Source organism: Anneissia japonica, unplaced genomic scaffold (assembly GCF_011630105.1).
Source record: "Anneissia japonica isolate Jap-2015-1 unplaced genomic scaffold, ASM1163010v1 scaffold737_len1565949_cov176, whole genome shotgun sequence".
Lineage (NCBI taxonomy): Eukaryota > Metazoa > Echinodermata > Crinoidea > Comatulida > Comatulidae > Anneissia > Anneissia japonica.
In genome coordinates this window covers 936,835-940,453 of record NW_022741618.1, presented here as the reverse complement: position 1 = coordinate 940,453, position 3,619 = coordinate 936,835, and the positions used below count along the sequence as shown (strand labels likewise).

Here is a 3,619-nt window from a genome sequence, read left to right as displayed (position 1 = left end):
ACCTCCTCCCCACCCCGCCCGCACCCCCTAAATATGCCACTGGTTAAAGAGTTTTTCATCAGACACCCACTACAGTGTCTTAGAAAAAGTCAGTTGTACAACATATTAATTTTTGCCCCCCTCCAGAGCCTGGCTTGAATGCAAAAATTTGATTTCAATGTTTTCACTGAATAGCGCAAGTGGGTATCTTAATATAATTTTAAAATTCACAAAAAAAAAAAAAAATGATTATTTTCAATGAGCAACTCACCATATTTCAATTTTTTAGGTTATGGATGGCAGTGCAGTATTTAAAATAATACAAAACTATTTTAATAGAACACATGGTCAATTTTAATGGTCATTTATAATGGTTTAATTTTTAATGATCTATATAATGTTAATATTCATTAGCATTAAAACCATTTTCTGAAGACACTGCAAACATTATTTGCATACCAGTAAGTTGTTGAATATTTGCGCTATATTCGGTCACTGCTTCGTCATTCATTACTTGACCCCCAATGATGAACTCCATTTGACCTTTCTCAATGAGGTCGTGAACATTATCCTAGAAACAAATCATAAATGATTAATTTAACATCCTGGATAGAAAATATATAGAACATATTGGCACATAGTAGGGGTGTTTGGAGTTTCCACTTCAGAATGAAAATGGACTTGTATAGCGTGCCTTACACAATAAAAAATCATCTTAAAGTGCTTTGAAAAAGAGGAGAGAAAACTATCCCATAAACTATCCTCAAACTAATCAGAAACAATTTATCAACAAATCAAATTAAAAATGAACCAGTAGCAGACTCCCGCAATACGTTGGAGACTAGTTGAGACCCCTGACACAGCATACAATAAAATATACGGGTAGTAATTAATAAAAAAGTTTTCTATAAAAGCTGTCCACAATCAAATTTTATGTGACACCATATCTGGGTGTAACATTACATCCTCATGGCCATATATAGGCACATCACATTTATATATTACATAATAAACTTTGATAATGTGGACAGATCTTTAGAACTTCAAATTTCCGGAAGAATAAATTGCAGGCCTAAACCATGACCTAATATACTAATGTTTAGAGTACCTTTTGTGTATTGTTAGCAACATTGTTCCACCAAAGTCTAAAGAACTCCTGTTCAACAGCAATGAATCGTTTCTCTGGGTGGCTCACAAGATTTTCAACCACTGTTGTATACACATTTGCAGCATAAGCCCTCATACTAGCCTACAGTATAGGAAAGGATAAGGGCACATATAAAAAATTATTAGATCACTTTTTTTTTTTTTAATTGATGAGGGAGGGCAGTTTTTTTTGTTTTTTTTTTTAAACCGGAACAGTAGATTATTTCGCTTTTGTTTTTATCCATGAGGGAGGGACTGTTTATATTTGGTCTGTAATAGTATATATTGTATAAAAATTGGTTTAATTTCTTTTTCTATTTGCCCTAATTATGTTATTATTATTTGTTCAAAAGACAAACTTTTATTTAATTTGATTTACTTGACAACTAGTATGAGATTGCAATTTCCCCAGTCAGACAAAATGGACGCCCATTTTCCAACACTACGATGAGGTCATTGGAATCGACCGATGGCCGATCCAAACAAAGTTATTGTGAATGCCAATCCATGTAGTTTAACAGCACATTTTTTGGCCATGGCATCCTAAAATTTTTCATTACGAGACACCGGACTGATGGATGCTTTATGTAGCCCCCTATGTTGGACCCCCTGTAGACTTGTTTTCCCCTATCGGAAGATTTCTGGAATAAAAAAAATGAAGAGGCATCTTATTCCAATACTATTTAGGCAAACTAGCCAGCTACCGCTCCTTATAGCCTACAATTTTAAATAAGGTGAACATTTTTTTTTTAACCTTGTTTAGCAAGCCCTGTTGATATACGCGCAATCTCAAATAAAATTTTACTAAATAGATTACATTGTAACATCACATTCTTACGATCATGTGATATAGGACCTCCAGCAAATCACAAAAAGCACAACACTGCAGCCTGTTTAATATTACTTACCTTGCGCACACACATTTTCTTTATTCATCAATGAAATTTTTATTTTTCCTTCTGCCACTTCTGACAAAACCATTGTTTAAATAAAACAGCAATAATTTTTTTCTGCCCTCCTGCAATGGCTCATTATAAAAAATAAGTTCTATAAACAATGTATAAAAATAGTCTTGCCTAAATAAACTGCATATCTTACAATTTTTTAATTTATGTTAAATTAGTTTATTATATTACACACACGAAACCATATTATTAAAATAACTGCAAGATATATTTTGAAGATTTAAATTTAGAAGAATAAAATTGAAAATAATTGTGAAAAAAAAATAAAAATTGAATAATGTTGAATGAATTTTCAGAAGACATTATTCAACATCTCAACTTACGAAAACTTGCAATTCATTAATGCAATGAAATATATAGAGATAGGAATTAAAAAAAAGGTCACCCTATTAAATTCAACAACAGTGATGTACCTCTACAGTATACACCCAACCAACATCCATGTGGCTATGCGGAATTACAAATGCCTGGATTTTGTCAGCTTCCTTTGTTGCATTGGAAACTGTGCAATCTGTTCTGAAAAACACACATATTAGAAGGAACAAGCTTAAATTAATCTTATCTGAACGTAACAACATTTTTAAAACTTTTCACAAAAAGTTACAGCCTTCCTCCTTTGTTTGTTTACATCTGCTGGTTAGTACGCCCTCTATAGCAATTCCTGTTTAAATACCATTCCAGTAAATAGTTATCGGTCATTAAAAGTACAAATTTATCATTAAATATATATTTGAATATAAACTTGATAACTTGATAATTGACTGAGTAATCACAAATTTAGTTCAAGTATGCATTTAGCTGCTTATAATTTTAATATATACTGCTTAAAGCTCAATTTTATAACTTATGTTTACGTTTCAGTGGGAGGCATGACAGTAATTTGAAGGACTAGACGCTTACCAATCCAATCGGAATTTTGAGGTGAACTGCTCGTCATTAAACAACCGGAAGTAAATCTATCGAAGAAACTCCCTGTTTTACTGTATTCAAGGAGTGAAAAAACACATAATTTCCACAGGTTTTAAGATTTAAAGACGGTATGTATAATCAGAATCATGAACAACGTTGTGTCCGATTGTTAACATTTAGTTAGGCTTGATATTGTCCTTTCATGACTCGTTTCGCATTCAAAATAAATCCATTCCTAGCCTGGGCCTAGCCAGTATACTATAGGGCCAGTCCTATATATTGATTGGTTAGAGGCTTAGGCTAGGCCCCCTAGGCCTAGATGCCTAGTTAGGCTAGCTAGCTACCCTATTCCACTACTGTACTAGGCTAGGCTTCATCTAGTCTTGTTGAGACTGGTGTAAAGATATCAGTTTACAAAATCCTGGTTACTGATTGATTGTACAGTAAGCCTAGGCTAGGCCTAGGCCTATTTGTAAAAATAATTTGAAACACGATCACAACACGATTAATTCCTGATTCCAGGTGTTGCATTCATCACACACATTCACAACCAAGATAAGTGTAATTTGTAGTATTAATAGTAGCACCCGCCCCCCCCCCCCCCCCCCCCCCCCCCCCAC

General features: G+C 33.8%; 2 protein-coding genes across 4 annotated transcripts in view; one reads left to right on the top strand and one right to left on the bottom strand.

Moving 5' to 3' along the window:
* LOC117118815 (epididymis-specific alpha-mannosidase-like) overlaps positions 1–2,723 on the bottom strand; it is a 21,179-nt gene extending 18,456 nt beyond the window's left edge. For 2 of the 3 annotated variants that reach the window (XM_033263523.1, XM_033263524.1), the window contains exons 1-3: positions 2,504–2,723; positions 1,088–1,228; positions 439–550 (exon numbers count right to left, since the gene is read on the bottom strand). In XM_033263523.1, the coding sequence (XP_033119414.1) occupies positions 439–550; positions 1,088–1,228; positions 2,504–2,668 (418 nt within the window). In that variant the 5' untranslated portion in view covers positions 2,669–2,723. Of the gene's footprint in view, positions 1–438; positions 551–1,087; positions 1,229–2,503 lie in introns of those variants that run through there. The other variant, XM_033263525.1, reaches the window with a different exon arrangement.
* A 251-nt stretch (positions 2,724–2,974) lies between these two features.
* The window catches only part of LOC117118816 (catenin alpha-2-like), a 16,238-nt gene continuing 15,593 nt past the window's right edge, over positions 2,975–3,619 (top strand). Inside the window, exon 1 of the mRNA XM_033263527.1 lies at positions 2,975–3,127. The gene's annotated coding sequence lies outside the window, so the exon portion shown is untranslated. The remainder of the gene's footprint in view (positions 3,128–3,619) is intronic.